The 17527-nt window shown below is 49.3% G+C and overlaps 1 protein-coding gene across 1 annotated transcript in view; it reads left to right on the forward strand.

Moving 5' to 3' along the window:
• LOC144951370 (CLIP-associating protein 1-like) overlaps positions 1–17527 on the forward strand; it is an 80754-nt gene that overhangs the window by 13317 nt on the left and 49910 nt on the right. The window contains exons 2-10 of the mRNA XM_078881599.1: positions 1933–2011; positions 3750–3853; positions 4574–4665; positions 5386–5461; positions 7808–7908; positions 11044–11108; positions 11746–11892; positions 13076–13152; positions 15298–15390. Coding sequence (XP_078737725.1) covers positions 1933–2011; positions 3750–3853; positions 4574–4665; positions 5386–5461; positions 7808–7908; positions 11044–11108; positions 11746–11892; positions 13076–13152; positions 15298–15390 — 834 coding nt within the window. The remainder of the gene's footprint in view (positions 1–1932; positions 2012–3749; positions 3854–4573; positions 4666–5385; positions 5462–7807; positions 7909–11043; positions 11109–11745; positions 11893–13075; positions 13153–15297; positions 15391–17527) is intronic.

Raw genomic sequence — 17527 nt, forward strand, 5'->3', positions numbered from 1 at the left:
CGTAGCCCCGCCCACTGTGTTTGTTTCCCATAAGCTGCCATGCATAACGGCTCTCTCTCTAACACCCCTACACTGGCAAAGGAGGTCTGATGATGTAGATGCTCACCCCGAGCCCTCATTACTTTGATAGTGCTGCTGTCTTTGAGCTGTACGCCTTTTGCCGTCCTCTGGTCTAGCACCAATTGGGTCGAGGCTCAAAAGAAAGCCGTCCCTTGGTGTGGACCAATCAGTTTCAAGGACAATGCATATATTATCATAGTATGTTTTTTTGTTTGCATTTTGACCGCAAGTATTGTGGTTAATGCAGATATGCAAATTCTTGTAAAAAGGTTTTAGTTTTGTTGCCAGAAAAAAAGGGGAAAACCCCTATTTTTCGATTTAAAGCTTTCGTGACTGCAGGTATTCATCTTCTTGGTTCTTTCGGTAAAGTCACGTAGAAGGGAAGTAATAAAATAATACAAATTCAACATAATAAAATACAATTCTCACGACGTTTTGGCCTCCCTTTATTACTGCTAATCCTACATAATATACGAGCATAATATGACTTTTAGACCCTCCCCCCCCACCACCTACACATTCCACAAGTAGTGACTAATCCCATATCTGCATTTTCCATAAATATGCTAAATTCCTCTGTTGATATGTAAATTCCTTTGTCAAGGCGCTCTCCTCCTCTAACCCAGCTTAAATATACGCTGCCAAGCTTGGTGGTGTTCATTCGGACGCTGTCTTTCCGACAGCCCTGTTTTTTTACCTGAGGACGGCTGCTTGCGTTGTGGCCGAAACGTCGTGAGAATCGTATTTAATTATGTTTTATTATTTTATTATTTCCCTTCTACGTGACTTTACCGAAAGAACCAGGAAGAAAAAAACCCTATTATTATATTTTGGTACTGGCAAAGCAGGTCTAATGATGTAGATCCTCCAGAATCATCGCACCCGCAGAACACCTTTTAAAAGTATAAACGGAGCGGGCCCAAGCATCGAATTCAGTGCAGGACCCATTCTGAACAACAGGCCTGAGACTCGGCAAGGCTTTCCTGGACCTTCGAGGAAAAATATAGTTTCAAGTGTATCTTCCTCCCGCCCCCTTCCCCCCCCCCCCCTATGCATTTTGAACCAAGGTAATAGAATGATTTGACACTGCGTTAGCAGTGGTGCACAAGCACAATCGACAACAGCAACAAACTCAACACATCCGTCGATAATACTTTGGCCTTAAAAGGGAAAAAGAGATATTTTTAAAGAAGGTAACGATTTGGGTAGTGGCTCCTTCGCCATTGCAACATGAATCACGATCTACTCAATCACTTAAAAGCACTGTGTGGGAATTTTTCAGGATTTTTTATTTGTTATTATTCAAACTTTTTTCAAGAGAGTCTCTAGCAAGTATTCACGGGACGGGGGCGATGTTACCGGATATAATCCATTTTGTGTAATTTTTCGGTGACTTTTCAGCGTTGGGATGATGTTTTGGCCCATACCAGTCATATTGTTTGGCTTTTTTTTTAATCTGCTGCTTGTGGGAAGTCACCAAAAAGTCCCGGAGAGAACCTACGCCGGAAAGGGAGAGAATATACAAACTACGCACAGAAAGGTGCCCGAGTTGAGAATGGAACCCGGGAACTTCTTGCTGTGAGGCGCCAGTGTTGCCACCCTGCCACTACCCCGCCACCCTATATCCTCATCGGCTCTGTAATGAACCTTTTGTGCAGACGTGGATGGCAGTGCTTTGTACAGACAGATCCTTGGCAAGAGGCTTCGGCTAGTACTAATGGGCCGAGAGAAACCTTGAGATAATGATGCTTTGTGCGTGCTTGTCCCATTTGGCGGTTGCAGAGATAATTTTTTCTCTGTCCCATTATGTTTGTTGTTTGTGTAGAGAAAAAAAAACAACCCCCCCCCCCCCCCACTGCTTTTCTTTGACAGGTTTGTCTTCTGGGAATGGACGTCCTGGCTGTGTTGGCAGAGCGCTTACAAGAGAAGTTCAAAAACCATCTCAAATCAAGTGAGTTTTTCGGGGGGCATGTGCACATTATTCTTTTAGCCTGTGGTGTACGCGCGTGCAAATTATACGTTCCAGGTTTACGTTTGTGAGCCACGTGACGATAGCTTCTGGAGTAGCGCGACTAAATGTTGCCCAGCCCGCCTGAGAGCGGGCGTAGAACTTCGTTGTTCCATAGGAACCTCATTTGCCAGTAAAAAAATATGATAATTGTTTTTTTACCCTTCTATCTGGCAAAAAAAACTGACACCTTTTTTACAAGGAGTCATGTTTACATAGACCACAATACCTGCAGTCATAATGCAAACAAAAAACATAACTCTGATAATGTATGCACTGTCCTTGAAGTTGATTGGTCCACACCCGAGCCAGCTTTCCTTAGAGCCCAGTCTCACATGGGTTGGACCAGATGACGCCAAAAGGCGCACAGTTTTGTTGCCAGATAGAAGGGTAAAAAAACCATTATCAACTTAGTTGTTGGCGACGTTGGTGGTCCGTTGCGTGGTTCGGGTGGCCGCGGTCCCTGCCCCGTGGGGTCATCTTTCTCCTCCCGCGTGTGGATGAAGCGTTAGCGAGCAGCAGCAACAGCAGGCGGCGAGCGGTGGCCGTTGAGAAGCGGTTGATGATGAAGCCGCCACAGTTTCCTTGGCAGAACAGAGCCCCCAATGAGGCTTTGACTCAGAACCTCAGAACTCCACAGCGTTCACCAGTGGTTTTCAGTGGGTGCAGCCTATGTACGACCCAATATGAGAGGTCGCAAACGGGTTGTGATTCCTTACCCGTACCCGTTCCCGGCCGCACCAGGGTCGAAAACGGGTACCCGTACCCTACCCGGCTACCCGTACCCGGCCGGGTATCGGGTAGGGTATGGGTATCGGGTACCCGATTGCGACCTCTGGGATGAAGCCATGTTGCAGGCGCGGGTGGGTTGATTATAGGAACTTGAATTGTGAGAAGAGACAAGACGTTGGGAAATGAGTGACAAACGGTGACTCACCAGTGACTCACGGTCTACTCGTACCCGGCCGCACCAGGGTCGCAAACGGGTACCCGTACCCGGCCGGGTACGGGTAGCCGGGTATCGGGTAGGGTACGGGTATCGGGTACCCGGTTGCGACTTCTGCCGGTGATTTGGAGCCTGGAGAGTGTTTGGAGGGGTGACCGCCACTCATCTCTCTCCATATATACACGTAAATCATTTGCATGTGTCTGTCCGTCTGTCCGACCATCCATCCATTTGTCACGCTCTGGATATCCCAGTGGTACCTGGCAGGAACACGCGCGCAAAATACCGAAACGTAATTCCCTCGCCGAGGACATTCCCGGGGAAATTGTTTAAAAAGTTCCGGGAACAAGTCACGTAGAAGGGAAATAATAAAATAATAAAAATAAAACAACGTCTGCTGTCTTTCCAACAGACCTGTTCTTCACCTGAGGACGGCTGCTTGCGTTGTGGCCCAAACGTCGTGAGAATTATTTTATTATGTTTTATTTATTATTATTTTATTATTTCCCTTTTACGTGACTTTACCGAAAGAACCAAGAAGATGAATCCCTGCAGTCACGAAAGCTTTAAATCGAAATTCCGTGAACATCCCATCGCCGCACGTCCTCTCGGCGTTTGAATTGTAGCGAGGCTAAAATTACCCCGCTGGGGCCTCCAGGTGTGTAAGTTAATTACCAGTTATTTTTTGTTGCCGACGCTGAGGTGTACGGTTGTGTGTTTGTCCTCGTGCGGCAGTTGTGCCCGTGCTGTTGGACCGGCTCGGAGACACCAAGGACCAGGTTCGAGACCAGACACAGACCCTCCTGCTCGCCCTGATGGAGCAATGCGCGCCCCCGCAGGTATTTCTTCTTTCTTAAAATGTTTTTTTCTTTCTTTCACTTGTTCATTGAAACGTTTCACCTTTGTTGATCTCTCGAGGGTGGAACGCAACTTGTATGCAGTCGTGCGCGAGTGTGTGTGTGTGTGTTTTTAAGTACAGTTCTTCAATGGTCAGGATGAGACCCGCCCCCCCATCGGCTAAATCTTGTTACACCGTGTAAGAACCAGATTGCATCTTTTGTCACTGAACGGGATTCCGCGTATACGGATTTAGCCTTTTAGATTTTATTTATTTCAGCTGGAGGTGCCCAATCAGCTGACAGTATACGCATGTACGTACGTATGTTGAACTTCTTTCGCGACGTACGTAGCCAACCGTGCTAATCGAAGGTGCGGCGGGAATGACAACAAACTAAACACAAAAAAGCATTTCTGAGTAAAAGAGTTTTCAATCTTGATTTGAGCCCGAATTTCATGGGCGTCCTGTGACGGTACAAATGTTACACAGTACGGATCATAGTTACAGTCATTGTTACGTAGGTCGCAATACAACCAGCAAGATATCGAGTGATAATGATGAGCTTGCTAATCATAACAACAACAAGAACAATAATGTATTACATTTGTTATTGGCGCCATCATGGAGGAAGGTGACGCGGTTGTAGCCCCCGCTGGGCGCACTCAGCTGCGTGCGGTCCCAATCCGAGTAACTGTTGGGGTCGATTCTCCACCCGTTCCAGTTTGTTTGGGAGCGACTGGTGCCGGGATTCAAGCACAAGAACAACCGCGTGCGGGAGGGCACCTGCCTGTGCCTCACCACCACCGTCAGCACGTACGTAGCCGCCCGCAACCTCCCCCCCCCCCCCGCGCTCCCCTCTCCCACGTTCACGGGGGGTTTTCGTAATTTTTGGGACAGTCTTCGGTTCTTTCTTTAATCTCGCCTGGTATATAGAAGGTCGTAGGTTCTATCGCGACCCTGACTCCTGCTGTATGTTTGTATTCTTGGTTCTTTCGGTGAAGTCACGTAGAAGGGAAATAATTAAATAATAAATAATAAAACATCATAACTACCTCGCCTGGTCTACAGGAGGTCATGGGTTCAATCCCGACGCTGACGATGCCTGTTGCTGTTTGCGACACGCATTTTTATTCACGCGATTTGACCCAATAAAGCAATTACGAATCGTGATATCTTGTTGCTTCCCGGGAGCGAAATAAATACTCGGACAAACAGTACCGCCGCCTTCCCATGTTTGTCTCTGCAACGTAATATTTGTAACATTTTAATTCTCATTGCCGGATCCCAACGGGCCACACCGCATTCTGGGAGGGCATTTTGACAGCAGCATAAATTTGGTTTGCGACAGGCAAACCCTGGGACAAGTTTCAGCAATCATCTCCCTGAAGACCGTGTAGCTTGATGGGATGTGTGGGAAGAAAAAAAAAAATGACCTCCACGTTTTTTTTGGGGGGAGAGAGGCACGCTCACCGCTTATTTGTTTCGTTACTTAACATTTTGTGATGATTCTGGTTTTTGTTTTGTTTTCTTCAGGTTTGGGGCCAAGTGCCTGACCCTCAGCAAAATGGTCCCCTTTCTGTGTAGCCTCTTGGAGGACGCCAATGGCCAGGTAATCCCTCTTCCTGGGGGTTTAAAATCAAACTTCATCACCGATCGTCTTGATCATCGGCGGCAGCGGCCACGATCGTTCGACTCCCGGACGACGGCCTCCTCAAGCTGCAGCCGTCTGTGACATGCTCCTCCCCCATTGCAACCTCCCTCCTCTCTACGCCAAGGACTGGGAGCCTCGCTGCCTGGCGCTCTGCTCTGTCTGCGTGGCAGCCCCCGCTGTCTGCAGTAGTAACAGCAGCAGCAGCGTTCACTCTACACCGACGTTTAAGAGACACTTAACCCTTTCCTCTGATTCCATTCCGATGACGTACTTGTACGTTATTTATCAGTTATTCTTCTGATTCTGTTCCGATGACGTGTAAGTCTACGTTATCAGTTATTCTTCTGATTCCGTTCGGCCCCGCGGGGAGGGTGTGTGGCACAGTTTGGCACCAGCTATCACAGAGTGCGGTCATGTCGCTACAGTTCTCTGCGGTGAGTACAATGTCTTTAAAAACAGCGGTGCTACTACGCCTCTCCAAATACAATTAACGCTGTTCCACTGGCCCCTTTCCGAGATTCAGCGGTGAACGGGACCCCCCCCCCCACCCTGCCAACTTGCAGACGTTTCGGAAACGGGAAAGGGTCAAAGGTCCCACCCTCTCTCTAACCTGGCATTCAAACGACCACCTAGTTTGGCTGCGCACCTCAGATTCAACGGTCATCTCCATCCGTGAAATATTGTGCGCGTAAAAAAAAAAGTGTATCGTATGCTCTTTGGTTCTTTCGGTAAAGTCACGTATAAAGAGAAAATAATAAATTACATTATTTTCTATTATATATTATTTTCTTTTTATACGTGACTTTACCGAAAGAACCAAAGAGTAATTCCTGCAGTCACGAAAGCTCCAAATTAAGTTTGTATTGTATGCACGTATGTTGAACTTCTTTCGCACTGTACGTAGCCAACCGTGATAATTCGAGGTGCGGGGGAAGTACAACAAACTAAACACAAAAAGCGTCTCCAAAGAAGTTGGTTTTCAGTCAATATTTCAAAAGTGCACAGCTCCAGTGGCTTCCTAATATCGGAAGGAAGAGCGTTCCAGACGGCCGCGGAAGCAGCGCATCTGAAAGCGCGCGATGCGGTGACCACCGTCTTTGTTTGATGGTTAGCCAAAAGCTGCAGCTGTGAGGATGACCGGAGTTGGTGTGATGGGATCAGCGAGGTATTGCGGTTAATTTGTTGCAAACACTTTGTGTGTGTGTGTAACGAGCGTCAGCTTACAAAGTATTAGTTCGCGTCGACTTCTTTGATCGCTGCCGTCTCTGCGGTGTAACGTGCGACCTGCTGGAAGAAGTGTTCCCCTGATCCCGCCTGTCGCCTCGGTCAGATGGCCGCGCTGCCATTGGTCAACACGCTTAACAGCGGCCACCACCGGCAGATCTCGCTCCTGGGGCTGCGTGAGCGCAAATTATCTTCGTTCCCAGTCTGGTGTCGGTGGACACAGTGGAGGGTTCACGTCGCTGCTTTTCGTAATCCGATGGGAAGTCGCACCCATTCGACCGCCCGCCGACGCAGCGTGATGGGGTTGCTGATTAGTGGTTTACACCACTAATCAGCAAGGAAGTGGCGTCTGAAATGCCTGCTCGTGCTGGGTGTGGTCGCGTAGATTAGTAGCTCGCTGCGGCGCCCGTGCCCGTGACCTGTGGCACCTGCCGTCTGTTGGTGACGAGCGTTTCGATGTCCGACGTTCCGCGCCAAGGCTTTTGCCTGGGACGGCTTCTTAGGCGGCTGAACTCCTCGGTTCGGCGCGCGACAGAAACGTCGGGCGTCGTCGCGAGCTAAGCACGGTACAGCCGGAGAGCCGTATGGCACAACCACGAAAATCCGCGCCGTTGTTGTTCATCTACGCCGGTTTAAGTAATTTACGAAGGCCATCAACGCCGATTTTTTTCAACGGTGGAGTGAGCGATCAACGTTTCGACAGCAGAACATGTTTACGAGAGCGTCTTGTTTACTTGTGCAAAAATGGAACAGTGTTGAAACAATAAAATTAACCCCTACAGAAATGTAACCGTTAAAGTTGATATCATGCAACCAGGCGGGAAGTGAATGAGGCCAGGCTTCGGGGTCTCATTTGCGAGGGTGGCCTGGCTCACAAAGATGACATTGTAACGAGGAAACACCTGCAAGTTTATGCACACGCGCAAATCCATCTTCCCCTTTCGTTTTCTGGTCATTACACAAACAACAACAAAAAAAAACAACCCTAAGACGACTGTTGTAAAATATCGAACGTATTTTGCCCTCGTAACGGCTTTTTTTTTCCCTCCGCCGTGTGGACGTGGATTTGTTTTTACCCAGGTGCGGGACGCAGCTTTGGGGAGCCTGGTGGAGATTTACCGGCACGTCGGCGAGAAAGTTCGCGCCGACCTGGCCAAGGGCAAGGGAATCCACCAGGCCCGGTACGCGTACACCCCTCGCTCCCTCATCCACCCACTCGCTCGCTCACCACTCGCTCACCCACCCACTCGCTCACCCACCACTCACTCGCTCACTCACTCACTCACCCACCACTCACTCGCTCACTCACCCGCTCAGCCAAATTTATAAACTTGAATCCTTAGGTCCCTTCAGTGGTTCTCAATCGAATGACAGATTGTGAGCACTCTTTGCTCTGCCTTTATCAAGCCGATTAGTTTACACATTACTTCTCTCCATGGCTTCCTTGTGCCTAATGGAGTCACACTCCTTTTCGGAAATTATCTTAGAGTGCAATTCACCTTCACCCATCCTCATTCAATTATTGTAACATTTAGCCTAGCTGGGGGGGGGATTGGGAGTTGCCAAGAGATCTCAGTGCTTATTGTGGGTTCGTGAAGCCATCTGTTTGCACATTTTGAGCGTTACTCCGTCGTGTCAGCGGGGGTTTCTCTGTGCACTCCAGTATCCTTCCGCACATTCAAGACACCGCTTAAACGGTGCACCGCATACTGGGTCCTCTTGAAAATGAGTTTTTCCTTGCGAACAATTTTTAATTTTTTTATTGTGGATGCATCGTGAGGTGGTCACCCTTTAAAAGGTTTATTTTTAGAACCCTTTTCACGAAGAGCAGGACCGCGCGTGCGTGTGTGTGTGTGTGCGTGCGTGTGTGTGTGTGTGTGCGTGCGTGCGTGCGTGTGTGTGTGTGCGTGCGTGTGTGCGTGTGTGTGTGCGCGCGCCTCGTGCGTTCGCTCCGAGCTCGTGTGCACTCTTTACGCGTGACCCACTTTTCCGTGCGCTAACGCGACGCGACGCACACAGCACCCCCCCCCTCGCAGCCACTTTGATCTCTCCACGCACGCTCGCTCGCTCCCGTTTCGTTTCTTGGAAAGTTCTCGCTCGCTCGTTCTCTAACACAGTTCCTATGATCACTATTTCATTGCTTTTATGGCTTTATTTTGGTGATTTTCGAAAAGTGTATTGGTTTGGCCATGTTTGTTTGTTGTAGTACAGAGTTAGACTGATGGCCTTAATCTAAGTTGTCTTGTGGTTGTTGTTGTTGTTGTTTGACTTGCATCCCACTGGGATTTTTGCACACAGCGTTGGTGTACGGTGCTTTTTCTGCAATATTTTGCGTCTTTTCTTGGATTTTCTGTTTGCACATTGTCACTTTAAGATGGTTTCTTGTTTTTGTTTTCTGTTTGTTGCGGTTGCATCCGATTCAAGAGCCGAATGGCTCTCAGGGCTCTACCTAATAAATGAACTTGAACTCTTATCTACAGAGTCGCGCCAAGGAGTCGTGGCTTGTAGTTGACGGCGGTGTTGTTGCCGTTGTTGCTGCACGACGTCTCGCCCGGCTGCCTTGCTTGTGGTCGGATTGCTAGAAATAGCGTCAGTCATCCTCGGATAGGCCAGCTAATTAATTATTAGCGTCTTCACCCGCCCACCCCCCTCCCCCCGAAACGTGACCTAATTTATTAATTATTCGTGTCGCGATCCCTGGATACGCGAGCTCATTAATTCATTATCAGTGTCGTCATCCCTAGATACGGGAGCCAATGAATCACGAGTTGAATGTATTTAGTCTCCAGTACTGCATTTGTTTACCTGCTCATTAAGTAGAGAAATCACAGCATGCAAAGTGAAAGTTTCCGCCCTGAAATTGGTTGTTCACGCCACTGTTGGCGGAAGGGTGTCCGCTGCAATAAGCCCTCGATACGCCGCTCAGGCGGGTATTTGGCCTACTCTTCCACGGGGGCGGGAGTGCCCACGCTTTAACCCCATCGCTCGCGATCCTCCAATGGACAGGAACAGCGGTGTGGGTGTTTTTATTCCGCCCGCCGCATCACAGACCGAAAGTTTGCACCGCGGCAATGCATGGTGCTGATTCCAAATCTGGAATCAGTTTTTGTCTATCACATCAGGTTTTTGAGATATCAAATATTGCATTTTCAATTAAAACTGCACAATAAAAATATTATATAAATGTGGCTATCTACGTAAAATTATATTATAAACACACTATCCTAAAAATACAGCACCATATTTTAACACTAAAGCAGTCACTGACTCGCAACAACTTGCAATCATAAGTGACAGAGTTAATTTCGGGTAAAATCTATGAAAATGGGGTATGCCGATAGCATAAGAATGAGATGTGATAGAGCAAATCTGAGATCAGATTTGGAATCAGCACCCTGAAATTAGTCTAAAACAGCTGCAAAAGTCCAGGCCAGAATTTTTTTTTATTTTTTTGTTGACCAGTGTAATCAACCAAACAATAAAGCTGACCCAGCAGCGAACGGGCAGAGGGGTGAAAATCTGTTATCATGTTTTATTGTCAAGGACAAATACTACTACTAATAATAATAAGCAATTTATACTTCAGCTGCCAGCCTCGCTGGTCACGTGGCCTCAACGTGTACTCTCTGATATCGTCTTCAGGGGGGGGACACGTGCGCTGGTTTAACGAACGCCTCTGCTACGTCACGGACGTTGTTCGCTCGATGAGAATTCGCAATTGGTAATTTTTATTTGGGTCGGATTGCGTTAAGCAAAATGTGCGGCGTACCACCCTCCTCCGCCCGCGCGCAGCCGATTTAAAATAAAGTCGTCGCGCGATAAACAGACGCGCCGATTTGTTCGCCTGCCAGGGCAGCGTCGGTGTTGCTGGAGAGCGACCGGCACGCGTGAAACGATTGGGCGGAGGACAGAGGTCGCAACCGGGTACCCGATACCCGTACCCTACCCGATACCCGGCTACCCGTACCCGGCCGGGTATCGGGTAGGGTACGGGTACGGGTAGCCGTTTGCGACCCTGGTGCGGCCGGGTACGGGTAGGCCGTGAGTCACTGGTGAGTAACCGTTTGTCACTCATTTCGTATAGGGTACGGGTAGGGAACGGGTACCCATTTGCGACCCTGGTGCGGCCGGGTACGGGTAAGGAATCAAAACCCGTTTGCGACCTCTGGCGGACGACGAGAGGGTGCACGACACGCATTCCACTTACGCGATCCCACGACAAGATATTATCCAATCCAGAATCGCGCTGTTGGTCGCGAAAGTCCTTTGTGCGTGTTACATTTACACGACGAGATACGTGTACGCTGTCTCTGCAGGCTCAACTCCCTGTTCGCCAGATTCGATGAAGTTCAGAGCTCGGGCACCATGATTGCTACAGCAGGTATGAGAGAGTTGGATGGCTACAGATGTACACTTACCCCCTCCCACCACCCCACCGCAAAGAAGGGCTGGGCTCAATTCCCGACTGTCCCGAGCAGTCCGTTAAAGTCTACGCCCGCGGGGACCTTTATTCATAATCAACGTTTTTGGGTTTAGATCGCGTTATTTATAAATGTGTCGTAACCCTCCACCACCCGACACGGCCAATCAGTAAAAAAGTGTCACGTTGACAAAAGACAAATAGTTCACTGCTTTAGCCCACCGGTGTGTTGAAGCGTGAAACCACAACAATTACAATTTGAGTGCTGCTGCTCTGTATAAGAACGGGAGACAGAGCAGAGTCTCACCATTCTGGCGAATTGCCCGATGATGCTGGATGCAATTACCAGTGAAACGTCGTATTACTCAAACATTGTAAATGTTGTGGTTTCACGCTTCAACACACCGGTGGGCTAAAGCAGTGAACTATTTTGTCTTTTGTCAACGTGACACTTTTTTACTGATTGGCCGTGTCGGGTGGTGGAGGGTTACGACACATTTATAAATAACGCGGCGATCTAAACCCAAAAACGTTGATTATGAATAATATTGGTCGCGAAAGCCTACCACGTGTTAAAGGGGACCTTTATCTTTGCCAGGCAAGAGCTTCGAGGACGACGATTCGGTGGACGGGAACCGCCCCTCCTCTGCCAGTTCCACCTCTTCCCGGACCCCGGCTCCTCGGCGCGCCACCGCCTCCTCTTCAGCCCGGGTTTCCAGCGCCGCCTTCAGCAAGACCCCTGCCGGTACGGGCGACGCGACCGGCCTTGACGCGTGAAGTCACGTCAGCGGTCGCAACCGGGTACCCGATACCCGTACCCTACCCGATACCCGGCTACCCGTACTCGGCCGGGTACGGGTACCCGTTTGCGACCCTGGTGCGGCCGGGTACGGGTACGGGTAGGCCGTGAGTCACTGGTGAGTCACCGTTTGTCTCTCATTTCGGGTAGGGTACAGGTACGGGTAGGGAACGAGTACCCGTACCCGGCCGGGTACAGGTACGGGTACCCGTTTGCGACCCTGGTGCGGCCGGGTACGGGTAGGCCGTGAGTGACTGGTGAGTCACCGTTTGTCACTCATTTCGGGTAGGGTACAGGTACGGGTAGGGAACGGGTACCTGTACCCGGCCGGGTACGGGTACCCATTTGCGACCCTGGTGCGGTAAGGAAACAAAACCCGTTTGCGACCTCTGAGTCACGTCGACCGGAGCGACGAGGCGCTGACGTAATTGCCCGCCGAAAGGCACCATGGTGGCGGGATGTTAGCTCCCTCGCCTTGTATACAGGAGGTCGTGGGTTCTATCGCGACCCCGACGACACCTGTGTATTTGGAGTTTGCGTGTCTCTCTCTCTCTCCACGTGGTCGCGTGGATTTGTATCCGGGTCCTCTGGTTTTTTTCCCTCTACGTTTAGAATCGACATCACGCATTTAAAGCATTCGGCCGCTATAAATGTCCACACTATGAGCCCCTTCGTTGAGCTATCGTTTGTGGCAGCCAGTGTCTCTTCTGAAAAAGATCTGCATAGCTCAGTTGTGCCTTGCTTAGTAAAATAAAAAAAATGGTCTTCTTGGTTCTTTCGGTAAAGTCACGTAGAAGGGAAGCAATAAAATAATAAAAATAAAACATAATAAAATAATTCTCACGACGTTTCGGCCACAACGCAAGCAGCCGTCCTCAGGTGAAGACCATGTCTGTCAGACACCTGAGGACGGCTGCTTGCGTTGTGGCCGAAACGTCGTGAAAAATATTTTACTATGTTTTATTTTTATCATTTTATTGCTTCCCTTCTACGTGACTTTACCGAAAGAACCAAGAAGATGAATCTCTGCAGTCACGAAAGCTTTAAATCGAAATAAAAAAAATGGTTTTCGTTTATTATCGAGCGAGAGGATTTGAAGCGAGTGCCCGTGTCGGTCGACCGTTTGCAGCGGCTTCCAAGGAAGGAGCCGGTGCTGTGGACGAGGACGACTTGACACGCGTGTTTGAAGAAGTCGCTCTGGTCCACGTGAGTCATCCGAGGCTTCGCGTGAACTTGACGCATCTTTGGGGGGAGGGGCTTGAACAACACCTCCCTGTATTAACGCCTCCTCTCTCTCTGTCTCTCATTATTGTTATTGTTGTTGGAGAAGTGTAAGAAGCAGCCGTTTATTTTTTTTTATCATCTTGATACAGTAGAACCTTGGATCGCGAGCATAATTCGTTCCGGAAACGTGTTTGTAATCCAAAGCACTCGTATATCAAGGCAACTCGTACATCGGTTGTGATCACGTGACGCTCGTATTGCAAGACCCCTCGCTCGTTTATCAAGTTAATATTTATTTACAAACTTTTGTTCGTCTTGCAAAACACTCGCAGACCAAGTTACTCGCAATCCAAGGTTTTACTGTACTGGGAAAAAAGGGTCCCGTAAATATAGCTGCTTAACCCGAGCTGATTTAATTTCGTTGTTTTCACTGTTTATTTTATTTAATTTATTTTATTTTCACCTACGTGACTTCACCGAAAGAACCAAAGAGTATGGATCCTTGCAGTCGAGCTATTCAAGCTTTGGCATTTGCATTGTTCTTGTACTGCTCGCCTTTTGGTGGCCTTGGCCCTCCAGCACCGGTGAGAGACAAGGCCATGCAGGAGGCTATCTCTGGCAGATGCAAATCTTTTTGTAGGGCAATGCGCACGTGACAAAGGCACGTTTGGTTTGCGTGTTTCACCACGCGTATGTGTGGCCAATGCAGACTTTTGATGCCTTGTGGCAGAGGTGTCTGTTTGGTGCTTGAAAAACTTAACAACGTCGTTTGCCAGAAAGGGTCAAAGCCTTTTCCATTTCCACCGTGTACATTTGTTCGAGGAGGACTAACGTAACCCTGTCGTGTGTGAAAGGAGCTCCCCCCACGTTAGTTTAAGTGCAACTTTATAAACGGCGCGGGGTGTGAAGCCCGTGGCCTCACACTCGCTCGTGCTGCTGGAGGCAGTCTTGTACAGACAGACAGACAGACGGACGTACGGACGGATGGACGGATGGACGTATGTACGTACGTAATAGTACTCTAAGCAGTAGCGTCATTGGTTGGATACTGCCATGGCGGACACTATTCATGGTGGATACTACCCATGATGGTGGATACTGCCATGGCAGACACTGCTCATGGTGGATGCTGCCCATGATGGTGAACACTACCCATGATGGACACTACCCATGATGGTGGACACTACCCATGATGGTGAATACTGCAATGGTAGGCAATGCTCATGGTAAATACTGCCCATGGTGGTGGACACTACCCATGATGGACACTACCCATGATGGTGGACACTACCCATGATGGTGGACACTACCCATGATGGTGGACACTACCCATGGTGGACACTACCCATGATGGTGGACACTGCTCATGATGGTGGACACTACCCATGATGGTGGACACTGCCCATGATGGTGGACACTGCTCATGATGGTGGACACTGCCCATGATGGTGGACACTGCCCATGATGGTGGACACTACCCATGGTGGACACTACCCATGATGGTGGACACTGCTCATGATGGTGGACACTACCCATGATGGTGGACACTGCCCATGATGGTGAACACTGCTCATGATGGTGGACACTGCCCATGATGGTGGACACTGCCCATGATGGTGGACACTGCCCATGATGGTGGACACTACCCATGGTGGACACTACCCATGATGGTGGACACTACCCATGATGGTGGACACTGCCCATGATGGTGGACACTACCCATGATGGTGGACACTACCCATGGTGGACACTACCCATGATGGTGGACACTGCTCATGATGGTGGACACTGCCCATGATGGTGGACACTGCCCATGATGGTGGACACTGCCCATGATGGTGGACACTGCCCATGGTGGTGGACACTACCCATGATGGTGGACACTACCCATGATGGTGGACACTACCCATGATGGTGAACACTGCCCATGATGGTGGACACTACCCATGATGGTGGACACTGCCCATGATGGTGGACACTACCCATGGTGGACACTACCCATGTTGGTGGACACCACCTATGTTGCTAGACACCACCAATGGCTCCACGCACGTACCTACGTACGTTGAGCTGCTTCCGCGCCCCCTAAGTAGCCGACCGTGCTAACTGGAGGTTGCGGTCTTGCAGGTGCACTCCAGCCGGGAGCTGGAGGAGTCCATCAGCGGTGTCCGTGACGTGCTGTGCGACGACAAGAACGACTGGGAGCAGCGCGTCGCAGCGGTGAGAGTGGCCAGTGTTTGCGCCGCGCATCAACGCCGCACCTACCCCTCACTCCGGGATTGTTCGCGACGATCGTCACCACCGCGCCCGGATTTTTTATCCCGTGCCGCAGGCCCGGATGGCTGATTGAGTCGGCCTTGGTTTAGCTGCGCTGTGTGTCCTGCGAGACGCAATTAGACACCTGTCAACCCCTTATCAGTACCTTATCACAGACCAATTCAGACCTCATTGGTCACCCCGTGCCCTTGTAAATATCAACGTTCATCCTGCAAAGTCCCACCACAAGGGAGAAACACAAACAAATAGACAGAAAAAATGTTGCCCGTATTGAAACGGCTGTACGCCGTATGGACCTGAAAACTCAGTTTGCCTGTACAAGAACATGGGGTTAAACTGTACGGCTTCACATTCATGCAATAATTTATTTAAATTGTATTGCCGTTGTCTCGTGCAGCATTGTTGAGATACAGTTTTGCGTGAGTGACGCTGTATAGAAATCAATTATGATTTGTATTAATTGACCTGAAAATTACTCAGTTGTGAAGACGCATGATAATCACAGCACCGCGCTGTACGTATGTATAGATACTCTTAGGTTTTTTCGGTAAAGTCACATAGGTAAAAATAAATAATAAAAACAATAGAAATAATAATAGAAATAGAAATAATTGAAATAAAATAATAAATCACGACGTTTCAGAGGCAACACAAGTCTCCGTCATCAGGTGGGACCGTCACAGCCAAATTTACTGTCAAGTGAATTTATCTGTGTGTGTTGCCTCCGAAACGTCGTGATTTATTATTTTATTTCTATCATTTTTATTTCTAGTATTATTTTTGATTTTTTTACCTACATGACTTTACCAAAAAAACCTAAGAGTATGAATGCTTGCAGTCACGAAAGCTTCAAATCTAGAAGTATGTATAGATGTTGAACTTCTTTCGCACCGTTCGTAGCCAAACCTTGCTAATCGGAGGTGCGTGTATCTACGTAGAACTTCTTTCTCTCACCGTACATAGCCAACCGTGCCAATCGGAGGTGCAGACTGTTCCTGAACCATCGCGCCTTCGTGCTGGTAGCCTTGCGCTATATGAACGGCGCTAACACCACCACTGCACCCACGGCAGAGGTCGCAAACGGGTTTTGATTCCTTACCCGTACCCGGCCGCACCAGGGTCGCAAATGGGTACCCGTACCCGGCCGGGTACGGGTAGCCGTTCCCTACCCGTACCCTACCCGTACCCTACCCGAAATGAGTGACAAACGGTTACTCACCAGTGACTCACGGCCTACCCGTACCCGTACCCGGCCGCACCAGGGTCGCAAACGGGTACCCGTACCTGGCCGGGTACGGGTAGCCGGGTATCGGGTAGGGTACGGGTATCGGGTACCCGGTTGCGACCTCTGACCCACGGTCTCATTTCTCCGCACGATAAACGCCGCCCAGTCCGTTTCGGCCTTTTTATCCTGTGTGGAGCCAGGCGTACAACTGCATATCGGCTCATCTCGTGCGATCTTCAGGCTTCTGCCCAGCAAACATTGATTTCATCCCCGTTCGTCGTCCATCCAATCATGCTGACCTTGGCTCTCCAATGTAACCGCGCTTAAGGATGGTAAAAAAAAATGTCAACATTCATCTGGGGCGTGCAAATCACTTAATGTACGCATGTTTTTTTTAATCTATAAATTATTGATAAAGCACCTGTCTCTAAGAATATTCCTTTTTTTATACGGTAGTCTTTCTTGGAAGGGAGGCAGAATGGTAATAGTACCATAAGCAGTATCCTCAATGGTGGACACTGCCCATGGTGGTGGACACTGCCCATGATGGTGGACACTGCCCATGATGATGGACACTACTCATGGTGAATACCACCCATGGTACACACTGCCCATGGTGGACACTGTCATGGTGGACACTACCCATGGTTGACACTGCCCATGATGGTGGACACCACCTAAGGTGGACACTGCCTATGATGGTGAATACTACCCATGGTAGACACTTCCTTTGATGGTGGACACTGCCCTTGATGGTGGACACCGCCCATGGCGGACACTGCCCATGGTGAACACTACCCATGGTAGACACTTCCTTTGATGGTGGACACTGCCCTTGACGGTGTACACACCGCC

Source organism: Lampetra fluviatilis, chromosome 62, assembly GCF_964198595.1.
Source record: "Lampetra fluviatilis chromosome 62, kcLamFluv1.1, whole genome shotgun sequence".
Lineage (NCBI taxonomy): Eukaryota > Metazoa > Chordata > Hyperoartia > Petromyzontiformes > Petromyzontidae > Lampetra > Lampetra fluviatilis.